The 19167-nt window shown below is 49.4% G+C and overlaps 1 protein-coding gene across 4 annotated transcripts; it reads right to left on the bottom strand.

Moving 5' to 3' along the window:
• Positions 1-5071: 5071 nt before the first annotated feature.
• On the bottom strand, positions 5072-15098 carry FAM3A (FAM3 metabolism regulating signaling molecule A). 4 transcript variants are annotated; one of them, XM_012758192.2, is made up of 10 exons: positions 14882-15091; positions 14472-14549; positions 11814-11927; positions 11187-11210; positions 8092-8215; positions 7921-7979; positions 7370-7420; positions 6963-7047; positions 6760-6886; positions 5072-5866 (listed from the first exon to the last, which is right to left on the bottom strand). In XM_012758192.2, exons 2-10 carry the CDS (start codon positions 14482-14484, stop codon positions 5771-5773), a joined length of 693 nt encoding a protein of 230 aa, XP_012613646.1. In that variant the 5' UTR covers positions 14485-14549; positions 14882-15091; the 3' UTR covers positions 5072-5770. The 4 variants fall into 4 exon arrangements, with proteins under 4 accessions (XP_012613646.1, XP_012613645.1, XP_075855839.1 ...); XM_012758191.3 differs by lacking the exon at positions 14882-15091 and adding an exon at positions 14644-14870; XM_075999724.1 differs by lacking the exon at positions 11814-11927 and having other exon boundaries at positions 14882-15098.
• Between the last annotated feature and the right edge of the window lie 4069 nt (positions 15099-19167).

The raw sequence follows: 19167 nt of genomic DNA, 5'->3' as shown, positions 1-19167 counted from the left end.
ACAGCAACCTCAAAGTCCTGGGCTCAAGTGATTCTCCTGCCTCAGTCTCCCAAGTAGTTGGGATTACTGGTGTGAGCCACTGTGCCTGGCCAGGAAACCGAAATTTTTATATTCCAATTGCCTGTGCTTTCGGCCCTACCTGATGCTGTCAGTGAAACTCACCTGTGTAAGGCTGGTGGCAGGGGCCCCCTCCCCTCCCTAGATGGAAAAAGAAAACGCTTAGTGACCTCACCTGCCAAGGACAAACTGCCAGGCCCCACTGAGAGGAACCACACCCAGATCTCCACCTGGATTCGCTCCTGGATTCCACAATACCTCCAGCCCCTCCTATTTCTCAACGACCTTCCAAGGTCACAATAGAGAATCCCAGCTCTTCCCGCCACAAGTCCCTAGCCCCGCCCAAAGGGTATAAAAGGCCTCAGCCCCTTCAAACTGCGGCGACTTCTGGGGCCCCTGCTCTTGGGGCCCCAGAACCTTGTCCACGAGTGTATAATAAAGCCACGTGGTTTGGCCCCCCCTACTCTTTCTCTTTCTGTGTCTCTTTTCGCCACCGCCGAAAAACCTTACAACCTGGACCTGGCCACTTGGTAGCCACCAATTCCCATTGTGTGCCAGGGATCAAGCAGAGCAAATGCAATCAGAAGACCACTCTCCATTATTATCAATCACTTGAACCTTCCCTGAAAAGCCAGAGTGAGCAGGTGGATGACTGACATGAAGAATTTGGTGGCTTTGTCTGCAGCAAAAGGGAATTGCTAAATTAAAGGCCAGAGAACATTTGTAGTTGGTTTAGGAGATTAATAATTTACTCCAGAAGAGAAGGAGGAAGAGCTCTACGAATGAGGCAAGGATACCTAGTTTCAAATGAGAAGTCATCTGGACTGAGAAAACAGATGAAACAAATAAATGATAGCAACAGTGGAGACAATATAAATGTACTTCAGATGGGAGACCTGCCACTGTATTATGTAATAAGATCACAGTGGAGACCCTGAGAGGAATGCCTACTTTCTGTTCTTCATGCAGGGGCCACTAGGAATATTATGTGATAAATAAGTAGGCATATGTGAGTGTATGTACAAATATGGGGTGCACTTAGTATTTACGGGGAAGTATAGTGACAGCTATCGTTTTTGCCTGCCCAGCATCAGGTCACAGCACTTCTATTTTATTTGGGGGAACCATCCCTCCTCTGCTCTCAGTACACACGATTTGCATGTGGATGACCCTAACGCTGGTCCCTGGGGTGGGCACATGCCCAGGTGTAGCCAGTCAGAGCCACTCAGATTAGTGCGAGGATAAGCCTATAATCCACCCTGGTCCAGTAAGAATTAGTCCTCAGGAACTTGTACTGGAACTGTTGAGAATGTCATCCTAAATATCAGAGAGGGAGACGCTAAAATAAAATGATATTTATTCAGGAATACAGTACTGCAATGGGAATACATGTGCCATAGTAAACTATGTGTGTATTGAGGGAGGAAAGGAAGACAAAGGGTTTTTTTTAAAGGAAAAACGAGGAGGATCACATAATTTTTTGAGCTAATTATCCCTGGCTACAAGGATTAATAACAAGAATGTTATCAGTCCAAGTTTGGACAGACAGTTGCTGGGCAGATGTCCTCACAGAAATATTTTGTGTGTGTGTAAGGTTGTGATAGCCTTTGTGCAAGGTTGTGTTTTTTGCAGTTTTTAGTATCAGGTATTTGTGCAAGAGAACCCTCCTTTCATGGCTTTCCTCAGCTCTGTTTTGCTTTTCTTTTTCTTTTCTTAAACAAGTCACTCCATTTTGATTCTGACAACTTTCACAGGAAGGTGAGAGCCCTCCCTTTTCTGCTGCAGTTGCTAAACTGGGACTTCTATTATTGCCCCCCTACCCAGGGAAGATGGTATGTTAGAAAATGAAGCAAATGCAGAAAAAAGCGGAGCCAAGAGATGAAGATAGCCCATGTCCTGGTGACATTATTGGAGTTAGACTTACCCATGAGCTTTAGGGTCTATTATAGGAACAATGCATTCCACCCCCATTTTTTTTTTTTTTTTGCTTATGCCAGTTTGAGTTTGAATTCTGGCACTTGTAACTGAGGATGTCCTCCCTCCTAACGGGTAGGCCTGAGGGCAGCACCCTGGCAAAGCAGGTGTGCAGGAGATAGAGGGCTTGACCTCCACGCGGTAAGTCAGGCAGGCTGAACTGCACCCCAACAGCTTTCCAGCCTGTGTTGGGCCAAGTAGGGTTAAAACTGGCCTACTGTTTCCATCTCTGTGATGCTGGTGACCCCCAGTGAGGGTGTAGCCCAGTGAGGAGGTAGGGGTTGTCGCTGTGGCTTACTCCTGTATTCCCGGTGTGCAGCACAGTACCTGGGCCAATGCAAGCACTTGGTGAATGTTTGGTGAACAAATGAACTGAGTGAACAAGTGGAGAAAGATGGGACAATCACAGTAGTTATTTGAGAGGTACAGTGGGGTCCATGCCCCTCCCAGCCTTGCAATGTGGACCTTCATTGAGGTTCTGTTTCACTTGAGGGCAATCTATAAACTTGTGGAATTGTACTTATCTGGCTCCTAATCTCCCACTCCATGGAAACTCCCGTGTTCACCAGGAACCTTTACCTTTTTTGTACAGTGAGGCCAATGGCAGTACTTTCTTGCTAGGGTTGTTGTGAAGACTGTAGGTGACTTCAGTATAACGAAAGTATTGATGGCAGAACTAAGCTGAGATTTGATTTAACATATCAGGACTGTGGGATGTGCAGATGAGACAACATTGGCCATGTGTCGATCACTGTGGAAGATGGGTGATGGGTACGTTGGAGTTGATTACAGTCGTCCTTCAGTATCTGGGGAAGATTAGTTCTCAGACCCTCTAGGGATGCCAAAATCCATGGATATCCCAGTCCTTGATATAAAATGGCATAATATTTGCATATAACCTAACACATCTTCTCATCTTCCCACATAGTTTAAATCATCTCTAGGTTACTTATAGCTAATATAATGTAAATGCTATGCAGATAGCTGGTATGTTGTATTGTTTTTTATTTGTATTTATAGTTGTATTGTGTGTGTATTTTTTAAATATTTTCAGTCTGTGATTGGTTGAATCCCTGTAAGTAGAATCCACAAATACAAGGGGCTGACTGTATACTATTCTCTCTACTTCTGAAGATGTTTGTTATTTTCCATAATGTTTTTTGTTTGTTTGTTTTGGAGACAGAGTCTCACTCTGTTGCCTGGGCTAGAGTGCTGTGGCATCAGCCTAGCTCACAGCAACCTCAAACTCCTGGGCTCAAGCAATTCTCCTGCCTCAGCCTCCTGAGTAGCTGGGAGGACACGTACACGCCACACCCAGCTAATTTTTCTATTTTTAGTAGAGATGGGGTCTCACTCTTGCTCAGGCTGGTTTCGAACTCCTGACTTCAAGTGATCAGCCTACCTCGGCCCCCAGGGTGCTAGGATTACAGGTGTGAGCCACCACGCCCAGCCCATGAGAGGTTGTTTTTTTGTTTGTTTTTTTGAGGCAGAGTCTCACTCTGTTGCCCCACCTACAGTGCCATAGGGTCAGCCTAGCTCACAGCAACCTCAAACTCCTGGGCTCAAGCAATCCTTCTGCCTCAGCCTCCTGAGTAGCTGGGACTATAAGTATGTGCCACAATGCCCGGCCAATTTTTTATATGTATTTTTAGTTGGATAATTAATTTCTTTCCATTTTTTTTTTTTTTTTAGTAGAGACAGGGTCTCATTCTTGCTCGGGCTGGTTTCAAACTCCTGACCTTAAGCAATCCACCCGCCTTGGCCTCCCAGAGTGCTAGGATTACAGGCATGAGCCACCACACCTAGCCCCATAAGAGGTTTTTCAAAAATGAATATATGTATATTATAATGGTACATGGCATTACACATTTTTGCCAAAATCCATGGGATGTACAACACCCAGAGCAGACCCTGATGTCCAGTATGAGTTTTGGTTGCAAATGGAGCACCAGTGCAAGCTCATCAGTGTGGACAAATGGGGGGCTGGGGGTTGTTGGGGTACAGGGGAACTCTCTGTACTTCTGTTTTGCTGTGAACTGAAAATGGCTCTAAAAAAGAAAGTCTACTTAAAACAGGAACACATGTATAATGTGCTTGGCTCAGAGTCTGGGCTGGGTGTTGGCTGCTATGATCACCATCTCTAGAACGAGTGAAATGGGCTCTCCTCACTCCTCTTGCTCAGCCTTTGCAGTCCTGGCCTCGCGGTCACTTCCTCCCTGGTAAGCTTCTCCTCCTAGGGACTGAAGTCGACCCTGCTGGCTCCTTAAATACGTTTGTTTCTTGGCTGGCTGTGGTGGCTCAGACCTGTAGCTCCAGCACTTTGGGAGGCCAAAGCAGAAAGATCACCTGAGCCCAGGAATTCAAGGCTGCAGTGGGCTATGATTGTACCACTGCACTCCAGCCTGTGTGACAGAGCAAGACTTCATCCCCCCTCCACCAAAAACAAAAAAAAACCTTTCATTTCTTGATGTTTTGTTTGCCCTCTGAACTCTCCCTGGCACAGGCAGCACTTAACTCCTAGGAGTCAAAGGCACGGGAAGCCCATTGCCAGGGCAGGATTCTTAAGTCCGTTGCCCCCGACACGGCCACCTAGAGGATGCCTGACTGACACCTCAAATTACCATGATGCCCGATTCCTCCCATCTTTGAGATGCCAAGTAGCCCACGTGACTTGACACTTCACAGCCCTGACTTCAACGGCAGCCAAAGTCTGTGGCAGATACACTAGCCCTTGAAGGAGGCAGGGGGTGAGGGCGAGGCACCTGTGCTGGGTCTGGAGTCAGTGAGTTTCCTGTGGCCCCAGACTGCAGAACCATCTCTCCCAGGCAAAGCTAGGGTGGTACCAGCTGGGAAGCTGCTCTACTTACTTACCACTGGACTTACATCTCAGCCGTAGCCTGTCAGGGCAGGAGCCCTGGAGACAAAGGCTGTCTGCTAAGGCCATGGGGGCAGGTTGGCTAAACCTACGGGGCTTGCCCCAACCAACCCCAGAGAATACCACCACCCCTGACTGTCCACTGATGACAACATCTGAATGCACTTTATTCCATTGGGGGCTATCGATTTATTAAGAGGTCATCTAGAAGGTGGGCCCTCTGACAAACTGCAGGAGACGCCACACACTGTGTTAGGGACTGTGATCAGGCTCTGGCTACTCCACCACCCCAGGCTAGCCTGCTCCAAAGGGGCTCCTTCCTGCTGAGTGTCAGGCAGGAGGCAGGCAGGTTCACAGAGTGGCCAGCAGGTCTGGCTCACCAGAAGGAATCAAACCGGAAATAGGTTTAGCCTGCAGTGCAGTGAGTGGCTCTAAGAGAGGTTCTGGAAGATGCCCCAACTTGCCAGGTGGCTCCTACCCGACTTGTACAGAGAGGCGGTAAGCACCCAGGGCCCTTCTAGCTAGGGCACTTGGGAATTGGGAAGGAGATGGCATGAGGGTCAGAGGAGGAAAAGGCTGGGTGGGGACTGACCAGGGGGAGCAGCTTTAAGAAAAGAAAGAGATGGGCACCTGGGCTCATGTGACAGTGCGACAGGGCTGGCCCCTACAGCCCCCACCACCTTGAGGCCACACTCTGGTCACCACCTCGGAGCCCTGATGTGTTGGGGCAAGGGAGCGCTCCTGCCCAGGCATGGGGTGTGGGCCTCAGCCCTGTGCTGGTGCTGCCACCTGCCACCCGCTGGGCAGTTCAGACGTGTCCCTCGGTCTGGGCCTCCCTCAGCCTGGTCCTGGCACCCAGCTATGCTAGCTGGCCGTGCTCCTCCGTGGGATGCAGCCTTCCATCTCCAGCGCTTCAGGCCAGCCTTCGTACTTGTTGGTGTGTTTACTGTTCTTCACATGCTGTGGGCCAGGGGAACAGGAAGTCATGGCCTCAGTCCTCTGAGACAGGGGACAGAAGCGGGCCAGGGCCCAGGCTTTCAGTCCCCTTATGCCATGTTGACCAACTGTGTGTGTGCTCTTGGGGCACTCACCCCCTTGCACGTCCCAGGGAAAAACAGCAACAACTGCACTGGCCCGTCCCCTTATAGGTGGAGTGGCAGATTAACTTCTTTGCACTTATATGGGCCTGGCATGCACCAAGAAGGGGTGTGTGTGGGGGTATGTCTGCAACCCTCAGTTGACACGCAGGGAGCTGCTGGAAGATATGGCAAGAATAAGGCCAGAGGGGGCATTTTTTGAGGGGGTGGGATTTGAGCTGCTCTTTTGGTAGCCAGACCCTTCCAGAAATCACTGGAGCAGCCCATTTGCATGTCCTGGAGATCAGGACTTGGGAGTACTGTGGCTTTCTCCAGGCTGGGAGCCTCCTAAAGGTGAGGATGGAGCCCTCCTAGCACAAGGCCTGACGGCCCCAGAGGATAGCCAGGGCTGGCAGGAGAAGGAGGTGCAGTGCGAATCAGGGATACGGGGTTTCCAGAGGATCAGGCCAGGACTGAGCTCCCTGAAGATGTTTGGGAGGAAGGTGTTTGGTTGTTGAGTCATACCAACATGAAAACATCGCTGTTTAAAGACTCTCGAGGGTGAAATACATACTGGACAGGGAAGGTCAAAGTTACTGCTCCTCCCTGCACAGATGGCAAGGGGGCCAGGGCCACTCTGGATGGGGATGATGAAACACAGGTGGGGCAGAATTCAGGGAAGGCTGTGGTGTGAGCAGGGATCTGGTGGGATGTGAGGAGAAGGGGCAGACAGGTTGCCCAGGCTGACAGGCAGATGTGCCAGGCTCTCCACCATACCTGCTCAAAGGGGCTCTTGTTCTGCACACCCTTGGCCCCTACAAACACCCAGCTGTCCCGGAAGGCCAGTTCCTTGGCAGTCCTGCTGCCCAGCTCGCTGAAAAGCTTTCTGGTCTCTTCATTCATCCTGCAGCACAGAAAGGAAACAAGTGAGCTGTCACTGTAGAAGGGCAAGGCTGAGGCCGGCCGCAGCAAGCACTTACTTGGTGGCTGGGTCGTCGTAGGATGCCACAAACACCAGAGTGCCTTCGTGCAGTGGCCGAATAAACTTCAACAGATCGTTGACATCTGAGGGGGGCAGGTCCCATGGAACATGAAGTATCACGCACCACTGAGCACCCCTCTCCCACCAACCTGTGTTCTCCAAATGAGGAAACTAATGTAGGGATTGGGCCTGGGACGTGCCCCACGAAGGGTCACCATAAGTGCAGGGATAAACTGGTATGAGAAGCTAGGGCTATCCCCATGACCATACACAGCCTCTAGACAAAGATGGTGATCTTGCCCCTCCCCCAGGCTTCTTTGAGAAGTCCTGAGCACATGGACGCAGAGCAGCATTTCAGGGGAATGACACGCAGTCGCAAAACAAGAGATCGTGGCTGCCACTCACCTCCGGCCCACATGTCAAAGGCCCGGGCCTCAATGAGCTCACCGCTGACCCCTGAATCAAGAAGAAGGGAGGGAGAGGCCCTGCTGGGTGAGCTGCCAAGGCAACTACCTATCACCTCAGCACCCCAGGCCAGGCTCAGGACACAGCAGGTGGGTGGCAATTGGGTACAGCCCTTCTGGAAACTTTTCAGACATCCCCCCATATTCTCCTTGTTTTCAGACACATACATCCCACCCAAAACCACAGAGCCTCCGTCTGGCATTTGAGACCTTCCAGGGACTCCCCATGAACCACCCTCCAACCTCCTAGAACTTTCTAGTTCTTTACTGATATCATGCTTTTGTTCACTGAGTCACTTCCTCTGTTGAGCCTTCAGCTTGCAGACTCTTTCCCAGGCCTCCCTGGGAGTTCCTGAAGGGGAAGGGAGGGGAGGGGAGGGGAGGGGAGAGGAGCACATATACCTAGAAGCCTCCTGGGGTGGGCGTGGGAAGGAGGGTGGCTGGTCATAGCACAGCTCCCTCCTCTCTGACCCCTCAGCATAGAGGACTCACCATTCACCAGGGCGATGTTCAGCCCACGACCCACATTGTCCTTGACACTGCTCATGAGCCTGGCAGGGGAATGAGATCTTGTGTGGGCATATCTTCTCTACTCTCCCTCACAGACCTGGCCTAGAGTCCCCCATGTCCCTCCCTAACCCCCAGTCATCCCAGGGAGCTCACATCTTGTCCTCGAGGCAAATCTTAGGCCCAATGACGTTGGCAGCCCCGCTCACCATGCGGAAGGCCAGGTGCTCCTCAGGACACGGCTGGGGTAGACCGCACTTGTACTTCCTGGCCCGTGGCTCTGGACAGGGACAGCAGGTGTGACCCATGGACATGGTCCTGGAGTCACCTGAGATCTGACAGGAGGAGGTCAGCACCAGCCCATAGGGTTGAACAAGTGACCACAGAGCAGGGAACTAGCATGTGTGGGGAACACAGCTCAGGCCAAGGCTAGGGACACTTCTAGATACTATGTCCTGCTGGTGAGGTAACAGGAACCTCAGGGAGAAGGCTTTTCTGCTACTGGTGGGAGAAAGGAAAGGAGGATGAGGGAACAAAGAGGTGGAGAAAGTCAGGCCGGGGCTGGACTGCACGGGCAAGGCACGCAGCCAGACTGCAGTGAGGGAGGCGTGCCAGACAAGGAGAGTATGAGGTGCTGCCAGTCTCCTGATTTCCACGGGGGCCAGGGAGAGGGGTGGCCTCTGTTACAGGTTGAACTGTTTCCTCACCAAAGATATGTTGAAGTCCTAACCCCAGTACCTCAAAATATGACCTTGTTTGGAAATAGGGCCTTTTCAGATAAATTAAGATGAGATCATACTGGAGTAGGTTGGGCCCTTAATGGAACTGACTGATGTCCTTATGAGAAGAGAAGACAGATACGCAGAGGGAAGACAGCTGTGTGACAATGAAGGCAGAGACTACTGTGTTTCCCCGAAAATAAGACAGGGTCTTATATTTATTTTTCCTCAAGACACCCTAGGGCTTATTTTCAGGGGATGTGTTATTTTTTTAAAGTATGGTATAACAATTTACATTTATTCAAGTATAGTTAAGTCGTCTTCTTCTGGAACATCATCATAACTCTCTAAACCCTGAATTCCATCCTAAATTTCTTGAGACTCTATTTCCTTTAGAACCGTTGGCCCCAATCTCTCATGTTGAGCAATAGAGCTCTCATAGGCAGATGAGAAGGGCTGCTTGTCTTCTTTACCACTACGCAAGGAAATGCATGGGTTGTGCAGATACGCTGTGTAGCCATACACATCACTAGGTCTTATTTTTGGGATAGGGCTTATATTGCTCAAATGCTTAGAAATCCTGCTAGGGCTTATTTTATGGATAGGGCTTATTTTCGGGGAAACACAGTAGAATGATGCAGCCACAGGCCAAGGTATGCCTAGGGCTACCAGAAGCTGGGAGAGGCAAAAAAGGAACCTTCTCTAAAGCTTTCAGAGAGAGTGTAGCCCTACTGGCATCTTGATTTCAGACTTCAGCTACCAGAGTTGCCAGAGAATAAATTCCTGTTGTTCAAGCCACCCAGCTTGTGGTACTTTGTTACAGCAGCCCCAGAAAATGGATACAGATTTTAGTACCTGCAAGTAGGGTACTTATGTAACAAATACCTAAAATATGTGGAAATGACTTTGGAACTGGGTAATGAGGCAAGGCTTGTCTCAGTCCATTTTTTGCTGCTGTAACAGAAAGCCACAATGGGGTAATTTATAAAGAAAAGAGATTTATTTGGCTTGTGTTTCTGGAGGCTGGGAAGTCCAAACACGTGGTGCCGGTTATCTGGTGAGGGTCACCCCATGGTGGAAGGGCAAAAGGCAGAAGCAAGCACACAAGACAAAGAGAAAAAGGTTGAACTTCTGTGATACCTAACCCACTCCCATGACATAGGCATTAATCCACTCAAGACGCCGGCCCCTCACGACCTAATCACCTCTTAAAGGCCCCACCCCCTAAAACCATTATATTGATAATTAAATTTCAACATGTGTTTTAGAGGGTACATTCAAACCACAGCAAGGCTGTAGACTTTTGAGGTGCATGTTAGAAAAATCTAGATTGCCTTTAAGAGACTGTTGGTAGAAATAGGGACATTAAAGGCAATTCTGATGAGGGCTCAGAAAACAGAAAGGAGAAAAATAGAGAAAGCTTCTGTCATCTTAGAGAATACATATATTATCATGAATAGAAGGCTGCTAGAAATATGCATGTTAAAGGTGCCTTTGGTTAATTAGGTCTCAGAGGGAAATGGGGAAGATGCTACTAGACACTGGAGGAAAGGTGATCCTTGTTATAAAGTGGCAAAGAACCTGGCCAACTTGTGTTCTAGTGTTTTGTAGAAAGCAGGACTTGTAAGCACTGAACTTGGATATTTAGCTGAGGACATTTCCAAGCAAAGTTTTAAAGGCATGGCCTGATTTCTCCCTGCTGTTTACAGTAAAATGCGATAGAAGAGAAAACAACAAATTGAGGAACTGTTAAGCATGAAGGAGCCAGAATGTGAAGATTTAGAAAATCCTCAGCCTAATCTCATATTGCAAAAGATGAGAAGGCAGCCTCTGGAGAGAACACCAGGGCTGTGGCTGGCTAGGCGTTTGCTAAAGAGATGAAGCCTGTGACTTGTGGATCCACTCAACCCTCTGGGCAGATGTTTGGAACAGAGACTGGGCTATCCAAGAGGGATCCTTGGAAGAGTCTCTTATTTATAGCATGGACCCCCATGAACTGCACAAGAGAATAATAAGGTTTGGGAGAACTTTACACTAGCAGAAACACTGCCAACCTGGACTGAAAGGAACAGAGATGGGACGAAAGGAAGGAAGAGTGACTCCAAAGGCAGAGACGTGGGTGCAGAGGCCAGAGAGGGCACAGGCCCAGAGAGTGGGACTGTTTCCCATTTCAGAAAATGCTGTCACCCCAGCAGGCCCAGAGGACAGAGCATCAGGTCACAAAGGAGTGTTCTCAGGCCTTGAACCTAATAGAATTTTCCCTGCTGGGTTTTGGACTTGCTTGAGACTACTGACCTGTTTTCTTCCTTTCAATTTCTATCCTATGCCTGTACCCTCATTGCATTCTGGCAGCAGGTAACTTGTTTTCTAGGTTCACAGCATGCAGGCAACCCTGGTGGGCTATGATAGCTAGTTTGGGGAGGAATTAATGGAGAATAGAAACCATGGACGACTAGGGGGCACTAGGGCTGTCACAAAGACAGTATGAGGGATGGGCACAAGGGAGTAGCAGGGAGGTGACAGGAGCCTTACCTGCAGTCACTGAGCTCTCTGGGCCTGTGGATACAAAGAGTTGTTTCGGTTAGCATGGAGGCCTCCTGGAGCCTGCAGCAGGGCAGCCTGGCCCTATACTGCAAACTCAAGGTGGAGGAGCTATCAGGCTCAGCAGGCAGGGGCTAAGACAGGCTGACCTTGGTGTACTATCTGCTCAAGTCTAAATGATGTTCAGATGGAAAACTCCCTACTCCAGGAAAATGGTGAATTGGAATTGTAAGAAGTATATAGGTGACCTATTACCAGTCGACAAAGTGTAGAGTCCCCTCCCCAGCTCAGAGCCTAGCAGAAAGCCTGTGGAAGCAACCAGGGCATTGTTCCCAATGTTCAGTGGAAGCCTCCCTGGCCCTTACTCTGACCCTGCTGACTTCGATCGGGCACAGAATTCTAATTATTGAGTATTGGCTTTCCCTGGTGGAGAAACTGGGTGGTGGGGGAAGGCTGCACTTGATGCCAGGAGACAGACTGGGGACAGCCAGAGGTAGCCTGCCAGGGAGACAAAAGAAAACCCAAGCCACCCCCCACCCCTCAAGCCTCAGCCACAGGTCCAGGCGGCCACCCTGGTGGTGACCTCCATAGCAGGGCAAGGAAGGGTCCCACACTCACTGGTGAAGAGTTGCTGGATGCGAGGAAAGCCACTGCCAGGCCCACCCAGGAGGATGCTGACTATGATCCAGGTAAGACCCACAGTGATGACTAGGGCCACAATGCGGAAGGGGCCTAGAGGCAGGACAGACATGGGGCAAGCCCACCTCAGATGCCAGGTAACTTCGGAATGAACCCATAGCCTGTGATGACTGAGTCTCCCCTTCCACTCGGGAAGAAGTGACTGGAGGATAGGAGGGTGGGGACCTGTAGCCATCCACCAGGCATGAGAAGGAGACACAAGCTCCCGGGCAAGTAGAAGGAGGAAACTGAGTTCAAAGCCAAAGCCTGCCTGGTTTGGCTCTCCCTGGCAGGTTTAGAGGGGACTTCCAGAACTCCCTGCTCGAGAGGGGGTCCAGGTCTTCTCCAGAAACCCCTTCAACTTCCTGTCTCTGAGACTACCAATATATTTGTGCCCCCATCTGCCTCTCCTTTCCTCCTTTTCTGATAGAAAAGGTCCCTACTCCTTGTGAAGACCAGTCCCTTAACTTACCATGAACTGTATCACTCTCTACCTTGCTCTTTCTCCTGTATATTCATCACCTCCCATCTTAAGAAATCAAAGAAAAAGTTCTCCTTCAAAACCACATCCCCATCCTCACTCCCCTAGCCTTCCTCTTCCCTGTCAAACCCTTCCAAAGTCATCTATGCTTGCTATTTCCAACATCTCACCTCCCATTCTTTCCCCAACCTGCTCCAATGTGTCCTTGCCTCCACCACCCCACAAAAATGGCATGTTGCCAAGGCCACCAATGATCTTCATGGTGTCATTGCCCCTGGTCACCTGTCAGCCTTCATCTTCCTCGACCTCTCAGTGGGCTGCCCATGTACTTTTTTTTTTGAGACAGGGTCTCACTCTGTTGCCTGGGCTAGAGTGCCGTGGCATCAGCCTAGCTCACAGCAACCTCAAACTCCTGGGCTCAAGCAATCCTCCTGCCTCAGCCTTCCAAGTAGCTGGAACTACAGGCATGCACCATCATGCCCAGCTAATGTTTTCTATATATATTTTTTAGTAGTCCAGCTAATTTATTTCTATTTTTTTTAGTAGAGATGGGGTCTCGCTCTTGCTCAGGCTGGTCTCAAACTCTTGAGTTCAAACAATCCACCTGCCTTGGCCTCCCAGAGTGCTAGGATTATAGGCATGAGCCACCACGCCCAGTCTGCCCATGTCTTGAAGACACACTTCTCCACTGATACAACACTCTCCTGACCTGACCTCTCTGCATACTTATCTCCTTGATTAGAGCGCCTTCCTCTACCGCCCCTTAAAAGCTGGACACTCCCAGGCTTCTGTCCCAGGCTGCCTTCTCCACCCATATTCTTTTAGATGATCTCAACTACTCCCAGATCTTGAATTAACCACCTATTTTCTAGTTCCAGCTTTGACTTCTCTTTTTTTTTTTTTTTTTTTTTTTTGAGACAGAGTCTCACTTTGTTGCCCAGGCTAGAGTGAGTGCCGTGGCATCAGCCTAGCTCACAGCAACCTCAAACTCCTGGGCTCAAGCAATCCTTCTGCCTCAGCCTCCCAAGTGGCTGGGACTACAGGCATGCGCCACCATGCCTGGCTAATTTTTTCTATATATATATTAGTTGGCCAATTAATTTCTTTCTATTTATAGTAGAGACGGGGTCTCGCTCTTGCTCAGGCTGGTTTCGAACTCCTGACCTCGAGCAATCCGCCTGCCTCGGCCTCACAGAGAGCTAGGATTACAGGCGTGAGCCACCGCGCCCGGCCTCTTTTGTTTTTTTGTTTTGTTTTGTTTTTTTGAGACAGAGTCTCACTCTGTTGTCTGGGCTAGAGCGCCGTGGCGTTAGCCTAGCTCACAGCAACCTCCAACTCCTGGGCTCAAGCAATCCTCCTGCCTCAGCCTCCCGAGTAGCTGGGACTACAGGCATGCGCCACCATGCCTGGCTAATTTTTTCTATATATTTTTAGTTGGCCAATTAACGTCTTTCTATTTTTTAGTAGAGATGGGTCTCACTCTTGCTCAAGCTGGTTTCGAACTCCTGACCTTGAGCAATCCACTTGCCTCGGCCTCCCGGAGTGCTAGGGTATAGGTGTGAGCCACTGTGCCTGGCCAGCTATGACTTCTCTTGAACTCATGCCAGCCAGTTTCTCTGCCAGCTCCATAAAGCTGCTACTTTAGCAGGTCTGAACTCTAATTCTTGAGTTCTACTCTCCACCCCACCCAGTTTCTCTCTCCCCAAGGATCTTCATCTTAGTTGAGTTGTCCAGCTCTCACCAGGGCTGTCATCCGGTTCATATCCAACCCCACAGCCACTTCTATCAGTTCCCCTCTAAGACCATGCCTCCCCACCTCGACTGACTCCCCGCTCCCTCTCTCTCACTACTCATTTTCCAGAAAGCGGCCAGCCTGCTATCTGGGTTGGGAGATACTGACTATACTAATCCTCATGTCATAGCTTGTGGAGCTAAAGTCCTCAGCGGTGAAAGGATTTGCTCAAGGTCACAGAATGAATGTTTGTGCAGAGTCCTCCATTTCCAAAATCAAACCCAGTGGTCCACCAGGGACCCTCCAGAAACAGATGTCGGGACATCTGAGCCTCCAGCCAGGTTCCCTTTTCAAGTCCTTCCTGCTTGTTGTGGAAGCCACTCACCTGCCAACCTCATGTCCACTCCTCCCGCTGGGTTGGTCTGAGACCGCTGGCAGGTGTACTGTTTGGGGACCCTGCGCTCTGAGGGAACAAAGCAGAAGAACAGGTTTGGGTGGAAGTCAGGCGGAAGCCTGTGCTGGGCCCCTGCTGGGAGGGGGGTGGCGATGGGTACTACCATTTGTTCTTCCAACCATCTGGCCAGTCTAGGCTCCTCGTGAACGCGAGAAACCCTGCTTGGCCTGGAGGGGCCCGAGGAACCTATCGGCTCACGATCGTGCTCACAGGAGCTTCCAGGGCTGTGACATGGAAGTGGTTATCCCGGACTTGGGCCCCTCTCGTGGGAGGCCCGGGACTCGGACGGTTTCTCTGGTCTTGGGGGCCGGCGACGAAGGCTGGGCCTGCCGGGGACTTGCCTGGCTGTGGGGAGACGTGGGCTCCGTCAGGGAGGTGCCCTGTCGGGCCGGTGGCCCCCGCTCCGCTCAGCGAGAGGAGGAAAGGGAGCTGCGCAGAGGGGTCAGGAAGGTCCGGGAATGGCGGCCCGGGGAGGGGCCACAGCCGGCCGACACCACCCCTGCCATCCGCTGGGGCCGCGCAGCCCAGTCGTCTGGCTCTGCGCAGGCCCCACCTCCAGGCCCGCCTCTAGCATTCACTCCAGCCGCCGAGTGGGAGGGGTCTGAGCAGGCCTCCACAGGCATCCGCTTCGCCTCTATGACTGGGAGGGTTGGCCCCGCCCCTCGTCCTACTTATGGCCCGCCCCTTGGGTGGGTCTCTTGGGTGGGAGATCTCCGCCTTTGTAGCCTTGTTGGGGTGGATCTCCGCTCTGGCGCTAAGGTCAGATTTCTGAGGCGTGGGAAGAAGCAGATGGATCTGGAGGCACGATGAGAAATTGTTCCAAAGTTGATATATGTGCTTTTTAAAACCCAGGGAAGTACAGAAGCGCCTTGCAGTCTGTTGTCTGTGTAGAAGCGCGTGCCTGCTGCCTCACGGGTGACTCATAACAGGAGGGGCGTCGGTAGCGCTACTGGGACACACTTGAAAGCTCTGGCCTGCTTCTCCCGCCTCATCGTTCAACACCCTCCCCCCCCCAGAGGTGCTCCTGCAGTTTTCTTTGTCTGCATTCCGCCCTAAGGGCAAAGGAAAATAAACACTTTCTGGAGGAGTGGAGGCTTTCACAACAAACAATTGATTTTGAGACCTCTTGACTTCAGCCCTGCAAGTAACGTGACTTTTGCGTTCTACACAACTCTATTTTCACTTGAAAACAAACTGACATCCCAAGTTGCTTAACAATGAGAAAAACGGAAATTCTAGAAACAGCTGTGCCAGGCTTCCCCCACGGCTCCAAGCCGTTATAGACGTCCAGCCCACAGGGTGTGTTAGGGTAGAAAGCCTAGTAGGTGCTCATGGCGCAGGTGGAGAAAGATTTCTCACACAGAAATTAATATACAAAAGTAAAAAAGTTTATTTTACCCTTTAGAATGCCAGAAAGAATAAGAGAGAGAAAGGGAGAAGGGGGGAGTGAAGAGAGTAGGGAGATAGCATGCCATCCCAAAGAAAGAGAATGGGGATGCCAGCAGTGAGGCCAAGTGGCTTGCTGCTTTTATAGGGACAAAGAGAAAAAGTGATTGTTGTGGAGTAATTACCAGGTAGCTGCAAGATATGAGGTTGTCCATCTTTCTCGTTTTCTCTCTGGTCATGTGGACTTGGTTATCTCCGAAAAGTAGTCAAGCTTATCACATGGGATGTGATTTTGCCCCTGAGATTCGGTTTTTGGTAAGACCTGGAGTTTACCCCCCTATTTTCTGTCCACGAGCTTCTCAGGAACTTCTTTAGGCTGTAAAACAGATTCTAAAAGCTGTGAGTAGGGGAATGTAAAGAGAAAGAGTTACATTTCCTTATAGCTCTTTTCAGGTGTTTGTGAAAACAGAGTTCCGGCAGGTTGCCTGCCAGCGGGGAGAGCAGAGAGCTCATAGGATTGATCTTTGGCTGTTATTAGAAAATTAGGGGATTAGATATTTTCCTGTTATTTCAGCAAAGCTGTCCTTATACCATGGACCTGGGGTGGCCTCCACTCGGCCCTTCATCAGTCACCCCAACTCCGCCTGGCTGGCCTGGCTGTCTGGCTCTCTCCCCTCCATGCCTTCACTCATGCTGCCCCCCCAACTCTACCATGGCCCTCTCTGCCCATTAAAAGCAAAGCCAAGCTCCTCTCCCTTTTACATGAAGGCTCCCAGAAGATTGCCCCAAGCGCACCCTGACCACATACCATGCTAGGATGGCTGGGCCACCCCTGTCGGCTGGCCCAGCTGTCTGGAGGGCAGCAGCTGGGTGGTATGAGAACCACAGAAACCTTCCTGCCCTTGGATCCAATGATCCCACTTCCAGGAAACCACCCCACCACCAAGGAAATAATCCAAAATACATAGAAAGCTTATAGAGGTAGACATGACAGAGCTCTGGTTAGAATCTAGTAGTTTCTCTGTTGGCATACACAACACTCATACACACTTCTGTGGACGGAAAAAAATCCAAGTCCTGAAATATTTGAAAGAAGTTTATTCTGAGCCAAATTTGAGGACCATGACCCGGAGCCACTCTCAAGAAGCCTTGAGCAAGTGGGCTCGCTGTAGCTGGGTTACAGTTCAGTTTTATACATTTTCAGAGAGACAAAGGTTACAGGCAAGGTCACAAATCAATACATGAGAGGTATACATTGGTTTGGCCCAAAAAGGTGGGACATCTCGAAGCAGGGGCTTACAGGTTATAGGTGGGTTTAAAGATTCTTTGGCTGGCAATTGGCTGAGAGGGTTAGGCTTTATCTAGAAGACCAGAAAGGATATGCTTATTTTAAGATAAGGTTGTGGGCACTCTGGGAGGTCCAGACAGGAGGACATTTTAAATTTACAACAGGCGCCTGCTAGGATGTTTTAAGATGCTTTAAATTTAAGAATAGGCGCCTGCTAGGATGCTCAGTTAAGACATTTTAGATTTATGATAGGCATCTGCCAGGATGCTTGAGTTAAGACAGGGGCTTCTTATCTTTTAGGTGATGTTAATGCCATACCAGAATCAAGTCAGGAAGTAAACCACTGCTTCGTTTGGTTAACAAAAGCTGCTTTGTGGGAATTTACCGTTTGTCAGCCTAACCCTGCTGGCCTCCTTAGGAAGGAGTTTTTAGCAAAAATTAGAGTTCAGTCCTCAGTTCCCCCTGTTGGCCAAACATCATTCCATGGAATGCATGTGTAGGCCAACAACCAGCATGAGGTCCCCCGGCGCTAGGAAGGCTCATTCCTAGAGTTGTCTATCTGGTCCCACGGTGCTGTAGAATAGGCGGTGTTATATCTTAGGGGAGGGACTTGACTCTACTTGATTTAGTAGTCAATTGTTAGAAGGGGCCAGATAGAGTCAGGCCTCGGGCTTAGTCTAAAAAAACGTCTTGGACCAGATCTATTCTGCGAGCTATCATGATCTGGGCCTTTGATTGATTTTTTTTCTTCCTTTTCCTGTATCTGGTATAGCATTTACAAGAGACATATAATAATAATACCGCAATGAGTGTCATAAAAGTACTAAACAGAAGGTGCCCAAGAAAGCCATAGGTAGAATCAGAAGGTAGCAAGCAGCCTAACCAGCCAAAAAATCCTCTGCATGTATCATCATATTTTTTAATCAGACTTACAATATGTTTACCCTCTTTATCAACAGTCAATTGAACTTTATGGTAAATTTTATTTGAGGATTGCAAAACTGATACCAATTCGGAGTCTAATAAATTTAATTTTTCCTCCGGCCAATTAGTCTCCATAGGTATAACATCCTGAGGAGGGTATAAATTGAATTCGAGAAACATTTGATCTTCAATATCTAAATTATTATAGGACTTGTTTACAGTTAGCAAATTTATTTTTCCCACCACCTTTGTGTTACACCATATACTAGTATTTAGGAGGGAAAGGGAGGTTTTGTTACAAAAGAAATCATATAATTCTATAATGTCATTTTGTTTTCCCTCCCAGCAAAAACGGCCCTTTCCCATATACCAGATGTTATGTTCTATGGGGGTGGATACTAGGGGCCAAATCTGGGAGAAATCAGGGTTCCAAGTGTTTTGAGGGCATAGCCATTCTCCTTTTCTATTCTCACAATCTGAGAGGGAAATGGGATGCCAGGTGTTTTCATCGGCTAAAATAGCCCATCGACTTCCCATGGGGAGTATTCTGGTATTATTGACAATAGTTCCAATGCCAGCTAGTTGAACTACAGGATATTGTTGAGCCTCATTTAACTTTGGTGCTAGAATTTTTAAAATACAATGTTTAAGATCACATCTACCATCTAAGAATTTCCATAGACTTGGGGAACCATATATTTTCCATAGGTGCCTAGATTGAGCCTCAGCACTGAGTACTGTAGGCCATTGTTTTATAGCCACTTCAGATTCCATTTGTAATAACATGGACATGAGTCCTTGTTGGGTCAGAGCACATGCTCGTTCCCACCTCTGGGTTTGGGCGTATGTCTTTAGGGTTTGTCTGGTCTCTTCTATCCACTTCATTAGAGCTGCATTATCTTTTAGGGCAGCTTCCCATCCCTTCCCTTCTTCTTGGAACAGCATTCCTTCTATGTGGCCTATTTTTGAGAGGGAATCCTTTTCTAGGGAATGTCTCTCCTCATTAGCTGCGAATTCAGCTTGCCCCAA

The sequence above is a fragment of the Microcebus murinus genome, unplaced genomic scaffold (assembly GCF_040939455.1).
Source record: "Microcebus murinus isolate Inina unplaced genomic scaffold, M.murinus_Inina_mat1.0 scaf003_hap2_Mmur4.0, whole genome shotgun sequence".
Lineage (NCBI taxonomy): Eukaryota > Metazoa > Chordata > Mammalia > Primates > Cheirogaleidae > Microcebus > Microcebus murinus.
Note: the sequence above shows the minus strand (reverse complement) of the source record. Positions and strands in the feature narration are given on the sequence as shown.